This window comes from Lathyrus oleraceus, chromosome 3, assembly GCF_024323335.1.
Source record: "Lathyrus oleraceus cultivar Zhongwan6 chromosome 3, CAAS_Psat_ZW6_1.0, whole genome shotgun sequence".
NCBI lineage: Eukaryota > Viridiplantae > Streptophyta > Magnoliopsida > Fabales > Fabaceae > Lathyrus > Lathyrus oleraceus.
In genome coordinates, this window is record NC_066581.1 from 82,082,216 (window position 1) to 82,102,656 (window position 20,441).

General features: G+C 34.5%; 1 protein-coding gene across 1 annotated transcript; it reads left to right on the plus strand.

Annotated features, from left to right (window-relative positions):
- The first annotated feature begins 9,297 nt into the window (after window positions 1–9,297).
- Window positions 9,298–11,822, plus strand: LOC127125468 (protein WHAT'S THIS FACTOR 9, mitochondrial). Its single transcript, XM_051054247.1, has 2 exons — window positions 9,298–10,770; window positions 11,440–11,822. Exon 1 carries the CDS (start codon window positions 9,427–9,429, stop codon window positions 10,672–10,674), a length of 1,248 nt encoding a protein of 415 aa, XP_050910204.1. The 5' UTR covers window positions 9,298–9,426; the 3' UTR covers window positions 10,675–10,770; window positions 11,440–11,822.
- Window positions 11,823–20,441: the final 8,619 nt, after the last annotated feature.

The window sequence follows — 20,441 nt, forward strand, 5'->3', positions numbered from 1 at the left end:
ATCCATATCCTTATTCGGAAAACTTCAAGAGCATGAACTCGAACTTAAAAGACTTAAAAAGTATGAGAATCAAGACAATAAATCCAAAGGCATTACTTTGAAAGTTGACACAAGAGAAGAACAAGAAAAAGATGCTCTGGAAGAAGACAAAAATTTCATGCTCCTTGTGAAAAGACCTGGTAAGTTATTTGCTAATAAATGAAAAATCCTTGAATTATGCAAAAATAAAGTTTTTTCAGGAAAAAAATGCCTCCACTTTAACACCAATTGTCACTTGCTATGAATATGAAAAGCAATGGCACAAAAAGACGGATTGTCCAAAATTCACCAAGAAGAACGACTTCAAAAGTAGAAAAGAGACAGAATCCAAAAGAGCCTACAATGCATAGGAAGACAATGAAATAAGTTCATCATCTGATTCAGAAAGTGAAGAATGTGCAAATCTTACTTTAATGGTATCACATCATTCCGATGATATAGCTAAAGAGGTTGGTAATGATTTTCCCTTTGTGATAATGATGCACAAGGTGCTATAGATGAACTACTCAATTAATGCAAATTTCTGTATAAAACAGTGTCAAAATAAAAGAAACAAATTTTATCTCTTGAAGAAAAGATTGATACCATGGAAAAAGATTTTAAAGTTGAAAAACAAATCTTTGTTAAAGAAAAAAAAGGAATTTTGTATGCAAAGAGTGTGAGTCACTTTCTTTCCAATTTGTCCAATTGAAAATAGTTCTTGAAAGATATGGAAAAGGACAAATTGGATTGGAGGGAGTCCTTAGTCAACAAAGATATTCTGATGATAAAAGTGGACTTGGTTATTCTAAATTTGATAAACTAAGTTCTAGCAAAACTTTCTTTGTTAAGGTTAGTGACCAATCCACTAAAGAGAAAGTGAACAAAGCAAAAATTGTTCATCATTATCCTAAAATGAAAATATCTGTTAAGAAGAAATCTTATGTTCCTAGATACATAAGTAATTTTGTTCCTACTTGTTTTATTGTGGTATAGTTGGTCATACACCTAATGCTGGTTATGTAAGGAACTTTAGTGTGTCAAGTGGGAATTATGTGTGGGTCAAGAAATGAACTAATTATGAAGGACCCAAGGCAATTTGGGTACCTAACAAAACCTAATTCGTTTTGTAGGTATGCTTGAAAACCACTATAAATCTATGGTATATTGATAGTGGTTGTTCTAAGCATATGACTGGAGATATCGACAAATTTTAAAATCTAGTGCTTAAAGACAATGTGTATGTCACTTATGGAGACAATAACAAAGGAAAAGTTCTTGGCACATGCAAAGTTGGAGAACCACCTTTCACATCCATTTAAGATGTTCTTTATGTTGAAGAACTAAAACACAATATTCTAAGTATAAGCCAACTTTGTGACAAAGGTTTCAAGATCAAGTTCGCCAAGGATGAATGCTTGATTGAAGATGAAGCCACTCATGAGGTAAAACTCAAAGGTAAAAGATTTAATAATATTCTCATGATTTCTTTAGATGATTTATCTTTGAAAGTAAAATGTCGTATGGTAAACAATAATTACTCACGACTTTGGTATGAAAGAGTTGCCCATATTCATATGGAAAATTTAAATAAATTAGTCAAACATGATCTTGTCATTGGTTTACCTAAGATAAAGTTTGTCAAAGATAAATCATGTGATGCTTGTAAAAAGGGAAAACAAACCAAATCAACTTTCAAATCTAAGAATGTGGTGTCTACTTCAAGATCACTACAATTGTTGCATATGGACTTGTTTGGTCCATCAAGAACGAGAAGCTTCAGAGGTAATGTATATGCTTTAGTTATTGTTGATAATTTTTCTAGATTTTCTTGGACATTCTTTTTAGTACAGAAAAATGACACATTCAAGGAATTCAAGAGATACACAAGCAAGTTCAAAATGAAAAAATACTAAAATATTTCCTCCATAAGAAGCGATCAAGGTGGAGAGTTCCAAAATGCACCATTTGAAAAGTTTTGTGAAGAACATGAGATCTTCCATAATTTTTCAACATCAAGAATTCCACAATAAAATGAAGTGGTGGAAAGAAAGAATCGGTCTCTAGTAGAACTTGCAAGAACTATGCTTAGTGATTCAAATATATCAAAAAAAATGGCGGATGCGGTAAGCACGACATGCTATATAAGTAATCGGGTAATTATAAGATCAATATTGAAATATACTCCATATGAACTCTTCAAAGGAAAAAAGTCAAACACGGCTCACTTTCACATCTTTAGATGCAAATGTTTTGTGCTAAACAATGACAAAGGCAATCTCAGTAAGTTTGACGAAGGTATTTTCCTTGGTTACTCTCTTACTAGTAAAACTTATAGAATTTATAATAAAAGAACTTTAACAATAGAAGAATCAATACATGTTTATTTTGATGAATCTAACCCCTATAAGGATGATATAGTTGTTTGTGATGATGATGATATTTTAGAAATTCCTATGGAAGATGCTTCCAAAGTCAACAATGATGATCAATCAAAATATAAAAACGAACCAATTCAACAAGACATAAATCATAGTGATCTACCTAAAGAATGGAGAACCCATCATGATCACCCAATTAACAAAGTTATTGGTGATATAAGTCAAGGTGTAACAATAAGACTAAATCTCAAGGATGTTTGCTTGAATACGAGATTTGTTTCTCAAATAGGACCTTCCGAAATTGATGAAGCTTTAAAATATGACCAATGGATACTTGTCATGCAATAAGAATTAAATCAATTTAAAAGGAATCAAGTTTGGGAACTTGTTTCTAGGCCAAGTAGTAAATACATCATAGGTATCAAATGAGTGTTTAAGAACAAACTTGACGAGAATGATATAATTATTTGAAACAAAGTAAGGTTGGTGTCTCAAGGTTACAATCAAGAAGAAGGAATCGATTATGAAAAAATATCTTCTCTGCTTACAAGGTTAGAAGCTATTCGTTTATTACTTGCAAATGAGTGTCGTGAACGATACCCTCATTCTTACGGGGCAATGGGATTCCCTCACCCCTTGGAGGTGACATCTAGGCAAAAGTAAATAGAGAAATATACTCTAACTAGAGGGGATAAGGTTGATAAGACTAGAGACTTGATGATGGAGAAATCCACCAAAATTATATTTTCAATCAAATGAGGAAGTTTCGATCCTTCCATAAGTTCCAAATGGTTACCTTAAAGAAAATAGTACAATATATAGGTCCCACTAATCACAGAAAACTTGACAATCACAACAACATGCACAACAGACTCGTCATTGCTATTGCACCTAATGCATGTTGCATCCTAGGTGATATTTCCATCTTTTCTTTCCTTTTTAGTAAGAAGCTTACCATGACTCAACTTTTCAAGAAAAACGCTCGGAGGATCATTCAAATTCCAAGCAAGAGAGAAAAAACCGACCAAAGTTATCAGAAATGGTAGAATCAAAATTCAAAAGTTCAAAAGCGAATTTGATTGAGAAAGCTGCATCATTCGTAAAAGGCCAACAAGAACAATCATTATAACTAATTGAGGGTGCCACTTCCAACCACAAATATAGAGAGTAAACTAAATCATACAAAGTATGTTAATGATGAGTTCCATAAAAATACAACTCAAATAAATTAGAAAAAAAAAAGAAAAAAGAAAGAGAAGAACCAAACTTTGCCTGCATTTTCCCTGTATGCCACTAACTGCTAAGATATAACTTGAAGGGTCTTCACTTTCTCTCAGCTAGCTGATCTGTTTCATCCTCTCCTTCTCCAATGTAGTCACTCACCTTATACAAAAGCATCTCTTTCTATTGCTATATCACATACTATAGCTAGTATCTATCTATCTATCTTTATCTATATATGTAAAACTATTATAGTGCAATTTAGCTATGTTTGTCGAATACTTGAAAAATAGTTTGGTAGGACATAAACCAACAAATAACTGTAGTTGAGAAAGATGAATATTTATTAGAAAGATTCTAAAGACAGAAAATCTTTTACCATTATAATTATATATAGAAGTAGCACATGTGACTGCATCACAGTGTTATTTATTTTTATGAATAATAATGTTACGAGTAATGTGAACGACTTTATGTTTATACTAGTTTCACTGCATGTTGATATGGTATAGATCGATTTCAATTCAAGAGTGATGAGAGGACAACAATGCGAGCCTGTTGAGATGCTGGCCCTAGTACTTTTTTGCTTGTTGCTTGCACTATTTAAAGGGCAACCAAGTTGCTGACAGGAATAGGTTGAAGGCATAATTGGTGAACATTTATGTTTATATGTACGTAAACATATGTACTAGTAGTACTATGTAGCCACATGAAGAGCAGAAAGGAATAGTTTACTCTTCTGCGTTTTGATTCTCACTCACTAACCTACTGTGCCAGATCAACCGACACGTGACATCGTGAGGTGATGGAATCATTGTTTATTTAAAATGAATAGTAATGTATATAAATGAGTAGCAGACAATTTAAATGAACAGTAGGGAGTATAACTTACACCAAATGAACTTCACTAATATGTTCAAAATCCAATATGTCATTTCATGAAAATGCAGGAAACATGTTTAGAAAGTTACAAAAGTGTGTTTAGACATAATGCAGTCTGATATACTAACAATTGAGAGGCTGGGTTATGTTCAGACTGAAAATTGGTTATTTTTTATATTTACATATAATGAATTAATAGGTTTATGTTCAGACTGAAAGTTGATTATTTTTTCTGTTTAGACATAATGAATTAATAGGTTTATGTTCAAAATCGCAATCGAGAGAAGTCAGTATACTCATAAAAAGACAGTGTAGTATTCATAGTCCTAATTTCATGGTGTCGAATCAAACTTGTTATAAATTGTAGTTCAATGAGCAGTGTGTACAAATCGACAGAATTGTGTATAGTCATAAAAAACCAGTCATAATGAATAAAAAAACATGTGTGTCCAGATCATGTGGTCAAAGAAATGATTGCAAGATGAAAAGAAGGTTTGATGAGTGTCGGAGATAATATTCAATCAATTTCTACTTTAATATTGATGTTATTGTAATATCACATATACTCTTAAGTGCTTTAAAAGAGACAATTAGAGAAATCAATGGACTCAAAAGAGATAAATTCTTTTATTAAAAAAAAATTGCAAGAAGGAACCTGTTATTAACATAATGAATGATCAATTACTCACTAATTGACAAAACATCACTTAAGATATTTTCTTCTCTCTTTATTACCATTCAATATTATATATATATATATATATATATATATATATATATATATATATATATATATATATATATATATATATATATATATATATATATATTGTGCGAGTGTGCCTATATGTGTGTGTAGTGGTAAGAGAAAGAAAAAATGGATAAGGAAAGATGAAAAAATCAAAGAAGAAAAAGAGGAAAGAAAATAAAGAAGGGAAGAGGGAAAAAAGAAGAAAAAAACTTAGAAGAAGAAAGCTCATGGAGGAATGATCATCATGACCACCTAATCATCTCAATTTCTTCATCATCTTCTTGGGTCAAGGTGGGTTCTTAGATAATTAACCCTTGAGAAACTCATGGATTGATGCATGTTACTTGTTGTTACATGATGCTTTTAGTTATTCGTGATTGGTTTATGTTGTTAGTGCAAAAGTTGTATCATGATTGTGTTGTTATGATAATTAGGGTTATGTGTTATGACATGATTTCCTGATGTTATGACTTAAGATCATATGGCTTTATGTTAATCTATGTTTTGGAATGATTTGAGATGGTTAAGATTGGAAGAAGATTGGTAGGTGGAATCATGGTTGAGCGATCACGAGGATTCCGAAGGTTGAGTAGAGCTTGTGCTTCGAGAGTACGCCCAAGCCAAGAGTTCAAATGTAAGGAGAACCGGTGAATTCATATATATATGAATATTGATTTGATGAATATTTTAAACATGACTTAACTAATTTTATGATTACTCTTTACTTATGTTATGTAGCTTTTGTCCATTACAACTTTTTTATAAAATTAAAATTATAATATTGAAATGTGGGTCGAGCTGGCCGTCAGGCTGACCCACTGGACTGCGTGACCCATTAGAAACTAGGTCGGACGTATTTTTAGTAGCCCATGAGGTAATCGATCAGACCCACTTCAACCTATTTATATGTTTCGCCTCCCCGGGCCGAAGTGGGTTGACCCATTTAACAACTCTAGGGATGAAACTTAGTTGATGCGTATTTCAGTGAGGTGCAGGGTGCATCCAGAAATACATTTTCGAAATCAAATAGACATTTTAGATTTTAAATATTGATAAAAAAAAATATACTAACAATTTAAAATATTTTTATATTATCAATCAATCAAGGGCGTGTATCCCGCAAAATTATATATTTAATTTTAAAATACTATATGATATGACAGAATGTTATAATTCAATTGAATAATAATGTAAAAATAATTTATACCGATAATAGAGTATCTTTAATCTCTTAAATATTTATACTGTGCTTTCCTTTTTAAAGTAGAAACAAAACCATAGAATTGATGATGATACATGATACTTTTTGTTACATGATACTTTTAGTGATTCATGATTGGTTTATGTTATTAGTGCAAAAGTTTTACCATGATTAGTGTTGTTATGATGAATTAGGGTTACATGTTATGACATGATTTCCCGAGGTTATGACTTAAGATCATATGGCTTTATGTTAATATATGTTTTGGAATGGTTTGAGATGGTTAAGATTGGAAGAAGATTGGTAGGTGGGATCATGGTTAAGCGACCACGAGGACTCTAAAGGTTGAGTAGAGCTTGTGCTTCGAGAGTACGCCCAAGCCAAGAGGTTAGAAGTAAGGAGAACCGATGAGCTCGGTTAAAGTCGTAGTGAGAATTATGTCCAAAGTAATGTGGGAGTGCATGGTGGCGCATGATTCGAGCAGTCTTGTAGTGTTAGAGCGGTCGGAAAGTTAAGGATTTCTATCGGATGAATTTGTCGGAGTTTTGAGAAAGGTGTGAGCCGCTAGTAGAACAAGACTGACCTACTGGTATGGAACAAGTGTTACATGTAATTTCGTACAACGAGGGAGAAATAATGGTTGTGTCGCACGTATCCCACAAGGCACATAGTCGAGGTGGTGTACCGGTGTCTTAGCTCGTAAGACCCTTAGAGCATCTTGGAAGGACGAGAGTACTTCAGGGAGCATATTAGGAGTGGTACCTTCCAAGTGGTTGAAGGCTCGGGAGATGTTGGCGTTCAACATTTTGTTAGGGTCTAAGGTAGTGATGAAGTATACAATGAGGCTTAAGGACATGACTGCCTATTCCAAGTGAAACATGTATGGACCAGACGAAAGGTAGGAGATAAACCAATTATACCCAGTCTTAGAAGGGAGATCGAGTTCAAGATAGTTCGTTAGAGATTCAATGTTAGTAGGAGACCATTATGGAAATGATGAGTTACCTAAGGTTCAGTTGAAAGAGGTTCGTGTTGAGAGAAAGAGCGAGTATTAGATCAAAGTAAATTTTAGTAGAATGGTTCTATAATTGGAGTTAAGAGAATTACCTTAGAAGAGAAGCAAACACAAAGTTTAGGGGAAGTGTAAATATTGTAATAAAACTAATGCAATGAGATACATTTAAAATAAAGGCACAATTGAATAATTAAGGTTTCATTGAAGACTAAGATATGAGTGTGCAGTTGATGATTGTTCACATATGAAGATTTCTAGAGTAAGGGGTGAAGTGGAGAAAGTTATATCTTGGTATTAAGAAGCATGTGATTCTAGCATCCTCGTCACATGTATGTTTAATTGATTACCTTGTTTTGGGACAGTTATCGAGTATCTCATTCTTTATTTCGAGCAACAAGTTTTATGTCCTGAGAAGTTTGAGTCTGTGGTAAGCAACAGATAACAAGTCAAGCTTGAGTACATAACTAAATGTGGAACATGAAATGAACTACTTTGAGTGGACTCGTAAGTAGTTGACAAGAATTGTCAGTTGTAAGTCATCTAGATAAGTAACCTCCGTGTGATGAAACGTGTAGTGGATGTTTGGTTGGAAGTGAATTCAAGTCAATAAGTGTTTGAGAATGTCAAGGTTCATCTCGAGTGCATATTATTTGGTTGGCAATAGTAGGAGTGACTTATTGAAAGTCAGGTTGTTGTTCATTTTCCTAAGTAGTATTTGGATTGTTTAATCTGGGAGTATGATGTTCACAGTAAATCCGTAATCCTGTTTGTGTGTCATCATAGATGTGCGAGTTTGACAATGGAGTTGTAAGTTATTGCAAGTCAGATTGATAGTTTCGAAAAATGAATTTTTGAAGGTGTATTGCGTAGTTGATCATCTGTAGAGATGTCAAAGAAGTTAGACGTTTGGGAAACCAACCTAGTGAATCATACTCAATGTGACTAAGTCTTGAATGTATAACTATTAGACTAATGAGAATCATAAGAGAAGTTATTTTTTGATAAGAGAAGTTGTTTGTTGATGTTTCGAAGAATTTTGGATTATCGTGATCTTCCGTTGTGGATTGTGAGCAATGAAGATATTGGACATATACCTTAGTTTTTATTTAGGCACTATTGTATGTCATGTGGTATGCTTTGTATTTTATTTTATGGACATGTATATAATTATGTCGTTAAGCATTTGTGTTCTATCAGTATCAAATTAACATCTCGTATAATGTATTTTCTAGTATCAGTACCAAATTAATATCTTGGATAATGTATTTTTTATATCTATATTATATGAGATGTTACCGTTATTGTGGTATATATATATATATATATATATATATATATATATATATATATATATATATATATATATATATATATATATATATATATATATATATATATATATTGATTTGGTGAATATTTTAAATATCAGTTAATTAACTTTATGATTAATCTTTACTTATCTTATGTAGCTTTTGTCTAGTACAATTTTTTTATTAAATTAAAATTATAATATTGAAATATGGGTTAAGTTAGTCTTCGGGCTGATTCATCGAACTGTATGACCCATTAAAAATTGGGGCGAGCTTATTTTTAGTAGTACATGAAGTAACCGGATCGACCCATTTCAATCCATTTATATGTTTTACCTCTTCGTATTGAAGTGGACTGGATCGGACCGACCCATTTGACATTTTTAAAAATGAGATTCAATTTATTCGTGTTTAAGTGAGGTGCAGAGTCCATCACAAATACATTTCTAAAATCAAATAAACATTTTAATTTTAGATTTTTATAAGGTGTTTTTTCTCTTTTAAAGTAGAATTAACAATTCTCTAACACAACATATAAACATCTTTGCCAAAAAAAAAAACAGGGTTTTAGTTTACAGAAGGAAAAGACAAAGGGGTTTAAGTTATACTTTGGCAATTCCATTTCATAGTTGAATTGAACTTGCAAGATGATGAATAAATTCAAAAATGCGGTGCTTCCATGGATGAAGCTTCAATTCCAACATCGTGGCATTGCAAAAGTACGTCTAAAATGGGTGAAAAATCGAAGCATCGATCACATCATCGACAAAGAAACCGATCTCAAAGCCGCTTCACTTCTCAAAGACGCAATCAAACGTTCCTCCACCGGTTTCCTCACCGCCAAAACCTTCGCCGATTGGCAAAAGCTTCTCGGCCTAACCGTCCCCGTTCTCCGATTCATGCGCAGGTATCCAACTCTCTTTCACGAATTCCCTCACCCTCGCTGGAACTCTCTTCCTTGTTTCCGTTTAACCGAAACCGCACAGCTTTTAGATTCTCAAGAACAGAATATTTACACTGTTCACGAAAACGACACCGTTGAGAGACTCTCTAGGTTACTCATGATGATGAAAACTCGTACCGTTCCTCTTCAGTCTCTTTATCCTCTCAAATTTGATTTAGGTTTCCCTGATTCGTTTGAGAAAACCCTAATTCCGAAATATCCCGAGAGATTCCAGTTTGTTAAGGCTCCTAATGGTGTTTCCGCAGTAAGACTCGTGCAGTGGTGCGATGAATTTGCGGTTTCGGCTTTGCAGAAGAGTAATGAGTGTGAGAGTGATCAGTATAGAGACTTTAAGAGAGGGAAAACAGCGTTGGTTTTTCCGATGAGGTTTCCGAGAGGCTACGGTGGACAGAAGAAGGTTAGGTTTTGGATGGATGAGTTTCAGAAATTGCCTTATATTTCGCCGTATACTGATTCTTCTAAGATTGATCCTAAAAGTGATTTGATGGAGAAGCGCGTTGTTGGGGTTTTGCATGAGATTTTGAGTTTGTGTTTGCATAAGAAAACTAAGAGGAACTACTTGAGAAGTTTGAGGGAGGAGTTGAATCTTCCTCATAAGTTTACTAGGATTTTTACTAGATATCCTGGGATATTTTATCTTTCGTTGAAGTGTAAAACAACCACTGTTACTCTTAGAGAAGGGTATGCAAGGGGAAAGTTGGTGGATCCGCATCCACTTGCTCGCCATAGAGATAAGTTTTACCACGTGATGAGGACAGGGCTTCTTTATCGTGGTGATGGGTCCTTGAAAGTTTTGGAAGATGCTTTGATGGTTGATTCTATGGAGAATGATGAAATGGAAGACGGGGATTCTGAGGAGGAAGAGGTTGAAACAAGTGATGAATTCTGCGAGGATGAAGTTTCGGACTCGGATGATAGTAGTAGTGAGTAAGGTTTGGGTTTCAATGATGCGGAATTGTAATTTGTATTCATGAGACAAGCAATAGGATGACTACTTCGAAGGAATTATTTGCTCTACACCCGCCTGGTTAGTAGCTAGCTCTATTTCAAAGTAGCAATTTTGTTGGGTTTCAATTTGTAACCAGTCTGCATTGGCTATATTATTTGATTTGTCTTTGCTAGGAACTGTGAAACATTCTCATAGTTTGCTTTTTATATTGAAACCTTTGGGTGATATTTGAAAATGACTATGTGATATTTGACAAAATTTGGTGCTCTGATATCTGCTGTGCAATGTTATACCAGTTCAAATATGTTGAATGATTCTCTGTTGAATGATTAACATATGTAGCTAATTAGTTTGTTTTCAGCAAAACTAACTATGCAGTTTATTTGCTACATCAGTTATTAACTTAATGAGTGAAATATATTTAAACTTTGGTGATATAGTTGTATTTAGACATGATTCACAACGAGATATCTTGGCATAATTTGATTCATATGATGTGTCAATATGATGGAGTAAAAAATACAGCATTTGATGCCAAGTTACATGGATTACCAAATAACTGGGATCCAATATTCATTTGCCTTTAATCTAATTGCCAAATGGCAACCATATATGGTACATTTCTTTCAGTGAAGATATACTGGTACTATGGTGAGTGGGAAGAAGAAATGGTTAGGCTGCTGATTGTTGCAGTAGTGATTGAGGTATCAGTAACACAAAGTCTAATGAAATGATATCCTGTTTCAGGTTGGCAAGTGATATCATGGAAATATAATCATTTAAGGTAGAGATTTATTCCCCGAGGCACAAACATGGTCTTCATTCTTTCGGCATAGTGTGGAATGCAAATGATGGAAATTATGCGGATAATTTATCTTTTTTGAGGCCGGCTTGTTGAAAGTTTTTGTAAATTTATGTTGTAGATTTAATTGATACATTGAGATTGTAATATTGTTTCAATTTTTGTTCATACAACTTTGCACTTAGGCTGGCGAAGAGGAGAGAGAAATGATTTATAGGTTTAAATAGTGTTTTTGTTTTTCATCTGTATTTTTTTTTTCTTATGGATAAAACCCTTAAATGTTGAATTTTATTTGGGTTTAATCCCTAGAGTTAAAATTTGCGGGTTTCCTACGGATTTTTTTTCCAGATTTTCATGTGGATTCTAACTTTAAAGATTAAAATCAAAAATATTTTTACATATAAGAATTATTTTAAGGAAAAAAAATATAGAGAAGACTATTTAAGTTTAATTTATAATATCTCAACCATGATGATAACTGGTTACCCTTCAAACGCAAGAAAGAAAAAAAAGTAGTTGAGGTTGACGGACTGGTAGCTTTGTGGGCTTGTGGCAACAAAAGAAGACCTAAAACTGTTCAGTTGTGGGGTTTGGTTTCAATAGGTCCCAAACAATGAAACAATAGAAGTATTCACTCCGACGATTTACATAGTTACAAGATATCGAAGCAAATAAAACATTGATGGTCCCTTTCTAAGTTCATAATACTAGTATAACATTATTTTTGGTTCTATTTTATGAGATTCATAATAATAAAAATAAAAATAAAAGACCCTAATAAATCACCTAAGCTGACAGACATTGACCGTCAGTTCCGTATGGCGCCAAATGGACTGATTTTGAGCCCTCACTTGCCCATTGACCTTTTCATATATACGTAAGCAAAAACCTGCAGCGTGATGAATTCTGGTCTTAGATTTCTTTCTTTTCTTTTTGAAACTCTTTATAAAAATTAAATGCATTTCCTAATAAAATGTTAAACTATATCCGTTATTCTTGGAGATACACTTATTTGGTCATAACCCTAAAGAGCAATTACTTGAGAATATACACAAATAAAATAAGGAAAAAAGTTTATTTATTTTAATCAAAACGGAAATTTTATATTATAAATGAGAATAGAAAATACAAATTGAAGTGATTGTGCTAAAATCCAAAGTAAACAGCTTAAAAACATATAATAAAATAATTATGTGAATTTAAATTATTTTTACTGTGTTTATTACATTTTTGTTCGGGAATCAGCAGCAATAGGTGAAGAGTGGATATGAATATGCAATGTTAGCACTCAAATGCACAAGTCAATAAATGAAAGAAAGTAATTTGAATGTATGTATGGATGAATATCCGAAATGACATGTGTTATACGTTACATAAGACATATGGTTAAAATTGTCTTCACGAGATCCAACGCCTTATGCGGGTGACCGTTCGACCTGATCCAATAGTGAGAAGTGTTTTGGAGGTTGGAATCACGTGCCCTCACTTGTTTCACATGTCTTTCCGTGCCATGCTTGCTATTGAGCCTTTCGTCGTAGGTCTTGTGAGCGGCCATAACAATTGTTTCTCAAGCTCTTATTCATACTTGTAGAATGAGGGTTTGTCACGCATGCATTTCGTCTGACTTCTAGTAGAAGGAACTAGAGGAGTTTCGTTGGGACACCAATACCATTGAGAACATGTGCAATAACGTCTCCCTCGTGACTAGTGACATTTACTTGGGAAACTTGACGTGTTGGTCTACGTCTAATAATAATTATGCATTTTTGTACTAGAGCATTCTAATAAATTCAAAGTAAGATCTCGCCCATTGGTGGTGCAGTTCGCGTTTTCTAATACTTATTATTGTGGGTCATGCAATCGTCTTTGTTGTAGGATATATGGAGAGCCATGAAGTTAGCATCTTCCTTTTTGTTGCTCGTGGATCTTGAGAACTTTTCTTCTACATTTACAGCTTCTTTCATCTTCGTCGACATCCTTCGTCTGCTTATCGATTAAACCAATTTGTGACACCTCTTCTATAGGAGTGCTCATCGAGAAAACTTTCAAGTTTATATCTTTCAAGGTAACACCTCTAAACCTTTGTATCCTTCTACACATGTTTGCATCGCTAGGTGATTTCAAAGGATAACTCGCCATCGATGATGGGAAATTTAGGTGGTGATATCTATTATGGAAAGATGTTATGGTTTTTGTCCCTTACGAAATCATTATCCATAGATGATTTTGACAAGGATGTGAAACTTAATTTTATAAAAACTCGTACTTTTTATTATGATCCCTTCCTTTTATGTGTTAGTGATAAGATACATTCATTTTCTTTTTAGTTTTGAATTAACATACATTACATCTTATCTATTGCATTCATTTTATCTATTGCTATTTGTTTGATTTTTAATTTGTCATGTTTGGGGTTAGGTTGTTGTGTGTCTGCGAACTCTGGACTGGAATCGTTTGAATAGTACTATACAGAGACCCCCATCCAGATGTTAATATCTGAACAAAAGATATACCCATTATATCCCTTATGTTGAGATTAACCTTTGTCTTTATGTTGGGCTTGATAAGTTTACTTATGTGTAGGATTAATAACAATACAAAAATATGAATTATAATTTGGATTTGTTTATTGACGTTGTCTCTTGTATTGTGTGAGTATAGAAAAATGACTAATAAACAACGAATATACATGCATGGTAGATTATCACAACACACATTTCTTCATAAAGAGAAAACCAAATCTTCTAGGGCCTAAGGTATAAAGTGTGAAGTAGGGAAATCATATGACACCGATGAGGGACCTTTGTCACATAGTCAGGGATTGATCCGTTGTCGCACACAGGTTAAAAATGAGTAAATAAAGTGTAGAATAAGGAAGGGACACTCAAGTCGTATCCTAAGGATTCTAAGTTAATTTAACCAAAGGAAAGAAACTAAAATGAGGTTTTAGGTTTTAGGGCAATTGACAATAAACAAAATAGTTGCAATTATGATTAAATGATTAATCTACTAGTTCAGTAATTTCAGACTTATCATCGGTTATTATATCATCAATTTACTAAGTGGATTCAATTCCTATTTGATTATAGTATCGATTAGCAATCATGTTCAACACTATGTGAATTATATTCCTATTTTCCGCATTAAACATGATGGATGAAGATCAAACGAAGTTAATGAATAAGTTAAATTAACACACGAAGTTAAGAAACATGCATCAATCAAATTTAATTAACACTATTATATGCAACTCAAATTAAGCAAACAAGAATATACAAAACATGATTGAAAGGAATAAAATAAAAACTAATAATATAATAACCTTAAACTCTTGATGAAATTCTGAAACAATATATTAACCTTGGAGTTTAGCCGGTCATGTAATCCTAGTGCTCTTTATTTTCTAAAAACTGCCTCACTTTCCTTAATGTCGATTTTAGCTTAAATAATAAAGAAAATTGGGCTTAAAGAGCACCGACCCAAAAAACATAAGTTGACCAAAATCTTGATGGGAAATTAAGACGCAATAACATACCAATATACAGTGGATATAAAATTCTCTAGACTTGTAGGAACCTTGAGGATCAACAACAAAACATAAGACGAAAAATCAAACAAATAAAGGCACAAAAGAACATCAATATTTTTAACATGGAAAACCCTCAACATGAGAGTAAAAAACCAAGAGTCGTCCAGACCAACGAAATAACTCCACTATAATCAATTAAGGGTACAAGAGAGTCTTAAAGTGGTTCACAAACTAGTGCTAACAACCACAAATCACAAAGCAAACTAGCTTACAAATAAGAATAAAAAAACGGGGATATTTCTTAAATCTGCAGCTTCAGTGCGAAGCAGATAACTCTCACCTCAGATATTGTTTTGAAATTCTGAATGGTCAAAAGTTATATATATATATATATATATATATATATATATATATATATATATATATATATATATATGTGTGTGTGTGTGTGTGTGTGTGTGTGTGTGTGTGTGTGTGTGTGTGTGTGTGTGTGCGTGTGTGTGTTATGAATCTGCCCTCCAAATTTTAGCTCAATTTGACGGTTATCAAATCAGGGATCATTTATTTAGTGAGATTGGTTGTAGAAAAACGGGAATGAGTTTCTCTCCTTTTTTATCTCTTTTGAATCCTTATTTTCTCTCTATCTCTTTCAACCTTAAATTGATCATATCCACTTAAATAAGTGAGACAAATTGGCTAATAATACTTGGGCCTTTCTCCATATATGAAGGGAGCTCAAACCCAACAAATCTCTCATTCACAACTATGTGGAGGAAATCGCCAAACCGGCGATATCACAACAAACTTCAAATTTCCCTCTTGGTAATTCTTTAGTTATCATATCAGAACCATTATCATATGTATGAGCTTTAGCTAACTCCAACAATTTAGCATCCAAAACATCACATATCCAATGATATCTCACATCAATGTGTTTGAACCTATTATGAAAAGTCGAATTCTTACCAAGATGAATAATGCTTTGACTATCAATAAATAACATATATTTGTTTTGAACAAAACCAAGCTCCTACAAAAATTTCTTCAACCATAGTAACTCTTTGCATGCTTCGGTAATTACAATGAACTCAGGCTCTATAGTAGACAATGCTACACACTTTTGCAATCTGGACTGCCAAGCCACGGCCCCCCTGCAAATTTAATAATGTAGCCTGAAGTGGACTTTATGGAATAAATGTCTCCAGCCATATCAGAGTCAAAGTATCCCACTAGAGTAAGATTATCTCATCCAAAATAAAGCCTCACAAAAGTAGTATCACGAAGCTACCTTAAAATCCATTTTACAACATTCCAATGATATCTATCTTGATTTGACAAAAATCTACTAACTATACCACCAACATTTGTTATATCTGGTCTTGTATATGTAACACCCTTCTAAAATACCCCAAATATTTAATTAAAATAATAAACATATAACAATTCAGAGTAATTATGCCATGCAAGGGTGTCACACATAATATTCACACCATTCAACCATATAACGGTCATGCTCTTTTATTAATTCAAAACATAAACAATTGCATAAAACGCAACGGATAGAGATCTCCTCAATCATGTAAAACATGTAACATTCACATGTAAATTATTCAACAAGGTAAATATCCCATCCCGATGTTACATCTATCAGAGCACGACCCACTAAAGAGACTACACTAGACTCCAAGCATTCGCTTCTACTCAACTCATTTCTCGTTACCTGAAAAATAGTTGTAAGGGTGAGTTCCTCAATCAATATAATAAGCATTATAGAATATAATGTCATGTTAAGTAATTTAACACATTAATCACCCTAAACGCAACATACAATCAGTAACAGCACATCAGCTCAACATCATACTCAACACCAACATAAGGCACAAGTATAATCTCAAATCATACTCCACAACAACACAAACACACGTATAATATTGGAATACATCCATTCATATTATACGCCATATATAATTTATGCAATGAGACTCCACACATGCGGTACCGACTATTCTTGAACATATAGTTCAAGCTCACCGATCCCTCCAGATACGGCTACTAAGCTCACTAGTCCCACTCATTTGAGATCTAATGACTCACTCACTAATTCCTCACCATGGGAATTAGCTACAGCCCCAAAGGCTATGCTATGCACACTAATCATCTAGCATGCAAACATCAACAACAAATCCACAATGATTCACTCACTAATTCCTCACCATGGGAATTAGCTACAGCCCCAAAGGCTATGCTATGCACGCTAATCATCTAGCAATACAGCATCAACAACAATTCATAATGGACATATGCTCACACTCTAAGCCATACAACAGTCCATTCACAAATACAGGCATGATATATACATTCACATCATTATGCATGCCATCATACATCATCAACACATGTATCAACACATCATTATCATGTAAATCAATTAAACACAGTATTAGCACACTCTACTAATACCTATACTGCTCAAAACAGCGGGAAATAATCCCTTATTACATCAAATGCCAACATAGGCCAACTCTCAATTATGTACACAACATTAAAAAGTCAATTTTTTCCACTCTGCAACAGTGTTAACCGGTTAACGCCCTGGGTTAACCGGTTAACGCAGGCAAAAACACATTTTCTGGCAAAACGCAACAGTGTTAACCGGTTAACGCCCTGGGTTAACCGGTTAACGCAGGCAAAACAGCACATTTTCACCAATTATAACAGTGTTAACCGGTTAACACCCTGGGTTAACCGGTTAACGCAGACAAAACAGCAGTTCCTGCGCTAACACAAGGCAGAATGCAGAATTCTCCGCATTTTCCGCCGTTGGAGGACTTCCGGACCTCCGATTCCGATTCCGTAAAAAGCTATACGTTCGGAATTTCACAACTAACCCAAACACAGATTCAATTTCAGTCTAAATACAATTTATCCAACATAATTCTTCAGCATCAACAATCCCAATTAGGGTCAAATTAACGGCTTATCACTACCCATCACATATTATCCCATAATACCCATTAATCGACGATAAACCCCCCTTACCTGATTAATCCGGCAAATCTTTGAGCTCCAAGCTTTTCTCTCTTCAACCTTCAGGCCTTGCTCTGACTCTTTGCCCTTTTCCTCTTTCACGATCGTTTCTCTGTTTTCACGTGAAACTTTCTTTTTACCAAAAAAATGGGATTCTTTCTCTTATTTCCAACATATATATATTTTCCGAATAATAATAATAATCCAAAAATAATAATAATAAAATTTCCAATTATTTAACTAAATTAATAAATAAATTATTAACTCAATTTAAATAATTATTTTATTATTATCGGGGTGTTACAACTCTCCCCCACTAAAAGAGTTTTCGTCCTCGAAAACATACCTCAAGTGAACAACTCTGGGTAAGACTCCTTCATCTTACTCTCCAGTTCCCAAGTCACGTTGCCACCTGCTGGTCCTCCCCAAGCTACCTTCACCAAAGCAATCTCTTTACCCCGCAACTGCTTCAACTCTCGATCCTCGATCCTCATAGGTGATGTCTCAACAGTCAGGTTATCTCTCACCTGTACATCATCTACTTGGACTACATGCGACGGATCATGGATGTACCTCCTCAACTGAGACACATGAAAAACCTCATGCAAATTCGCAAGCGACGGCGGTAAAGCGACACGATAGGCTACCTCCCCTATCCTCTCCAAAATCTGATAAGGACCAATAAATCGAGGTGTCAACTTCTTCGACTTCAAAGCTCGACCAACACCAGTTATCGGAGTAACACGAAGAAACACATGATCTCCCTCTTGAAACTCAAGTGACTTTCTCCTCTTATCATGATAACTCTTCTGACGACTTTGAGCAATCCTCATCTTCTCCTGAATCATCTTAATCTTTTCCGTAGTCTGTTGAACAATCTTCGGTCCAACCACAGCACTCTCACCGGACTCATACCAACACAAAGGTGTCCGACATCTCCTACCATACAAAGCTTCAAACGGTGCCATACCAATGCTCGAATGAAAACTATTGTTGTAGGTAAACTCAATCAAAGGCAAATAACAATCCCAAGCACCTCCTTTTTCCAGAACACAAGCCCTCAAAAGATCTTCTAATGACTGAATCGTCCTCTCAGTCTGACCATCAGTCTGCGGATGATATGCAGAACTCAATCTCAGCTTAGTTCCCAAAGCCTTCTGCAAACCTTCCCAAAACTTTGATGTAAATCTAGGATCTCTGTCCGAAACAATACTCGACGGAATACCATGCAAACTTACAATCTTCTCAATATACAACTCGGCTAATCTCTCTAACGGATAATCCATTCTGATCGAAATGAAATGAGCCGACTTTGTCAATCTGTCAACAATTACCCAAATGGCTTCAAAATTCTTATTTGTCCTCGGCAACCCAGAAACAAAATCCATACTGATACTATCCCACTTCCACTCTGGAATAGCCAACGGTTGCATTAGCCCAGACGGCTTCTGATGCTCAATCTTTGACTTCTGACAAGTCAAACAGGAATAAACAAAACTCGCAATTTCTCTTTTCATCCCCGGCCACCAAAATAACTTTTTCAAATCATGATACATCTTCGTAGCTCCAGGATGAATACTCAAGCCACTACGATGTCCTTCCTCCAGAATACTCTTCTTAAGTTCGGTAACATCCGGAATACACACCCGATTACCAAATTTCAAAACGCCATTCTCATCAACTCTGAATTCACCACCTTGACCTTGATTCACTAAAGTCAACTTATCGACCAAAAGCACATCGGATTTCTGACCTTCTCTAATCTCATCCAGAATACCACTCGTTAACCTCAACATTCCCAATTTAACACTATTGTGAGTACTCTCACACACCAAACTCAAGTCCCTAAACTGCTCAATTAAATCCAATTCTCTAACCATTAACATAGACATATGTAATGATTTCCGACTCAATGCATCAACCACTACATTTGCTTTACCCGGATGGTAATTCAACCCAAAGTCATAATCCTTCAGAAATTCTAACCATCTCCTCTGTCTCATATTCAGCTCTTTCTGATCAAACAAATACTTTAAACTTTTATGGTCACTGAAAACCTCAAATCTTGAACCATACAAGTAATGCCTCCATAACTTCAGAACAAACACCACAGCTGCCAACTCTAAATCGTGTGTCGGATAGTTCCTCTCATGAACCCTCAGTTGTCTCGAAGCATAAGCTATAACCTGCTTATTCTGCATCAACACACCACCCAAGCCCAACAATGAAGCATCACAGTAAACCTCAAATGATTCCGACGAACTCGGTAATATCAGAATAGGAGCAGTAGTCAACCTTCTCTTTAACTCTTGGAAACCTTCTTCACATTTTGGGTCCCAAACAAATGCTTGCCCTTTTCTAGTCAACATCGTCAACGGTAACGCCAACTTA